The sequence below is a fragment of the Halyomorpha halys genome, unplaced genomic scaffold, assembly GCF_000696795.3.
Source record: "Halyomorpha halys isolate HHAL.00 unplaced genomic scaffold, Hhal_1.1 Scaffold1132.1, whole genome shotgun sequence".
In the NCBI taxonomy this organism is placed as follows: domain Eukaryota; kingdom Metazoa; phylum Arthropoda; class Insecta; order Hemiptera; family Pentatomidae; genus Halyomorpha; species Halyomorpha halys.
Window position 1 is genome coordinate 19,016 of NW_027109501.1, and position 618 is coordinate 19,633.

Genomic DNA, 618 nt, shown 5'->3' on the forward strand with positions numbered 1-618 from the left:
TAATATTCAGAAAGTAAATCATTTGCAAAAATCCCTAACTGTTGTGCGACAATCCATGTTTACATGGAACCTCTAGGCAGGTTTTGGTTTTTGGCATTCATTCTTTGTTTGGGCGCGATTGGGAAATGAGGAGGTGGATCAGTTTATCCTGGATCCCTCACGGATTAAGCTCTCACTAAATTTAAATTTTCATAAAATCCAACTAGAGTATTTTTTCTATTGAGATCTATTTATTCATTTGTTGTCATTTTTCGAGGGTTTTGATTTAGATCCATTACTTACCAGAGAACTTTATTAGAGTTGTTATTTATCGACATTGTAAATAGAATGTACATTTACTACAGCAGTTAAACTCAAATAAATCATTTAAAGTGAATAAGATCAAACTCACTATTTTTCCTCCATTAGGAAGATAGAACCTCTCTAGAAGGGAGATGATAGTTGTTTTGCCACACCCAGAGTCACCTACAAGAGCTATTGTCTTTCCTGCTTCAACCTTAAGATTCAGCTTCTTGAGAACTTGCACTTTTTCTCTAGTTGGATAAGAGAATGTCACGTCTTGGAAGATAATGTTTCCATTTATTTCCTGAAAATCATATAAATTTCAAATATTTATTA

At 33.3% G+C, this 618-nt stretch overlaps 1 protein-coding gene across 1 annotated transcript in view; it reads right to left on the bottom strand.

Annotated features, from left to right (window-relative positions):
- The window catches only part of LOC136795838 (phosphatidylcholine translocator ABCB4-like), a 21,179-nt gene that overhangs the window by 15,196 nt on the left and 5,365 nt on the right, over nt 1-618 (bottom strand). Inside the window, exon 6 of the mRNA XM_067047694.1 lies at nt 392-586. Coding sequence (XP_066903795.1) covers nt 392-586 — 195 coding nt within the window. The remainder of the gene's footprint in view (nt 1-391; nt 587-618) is intronic.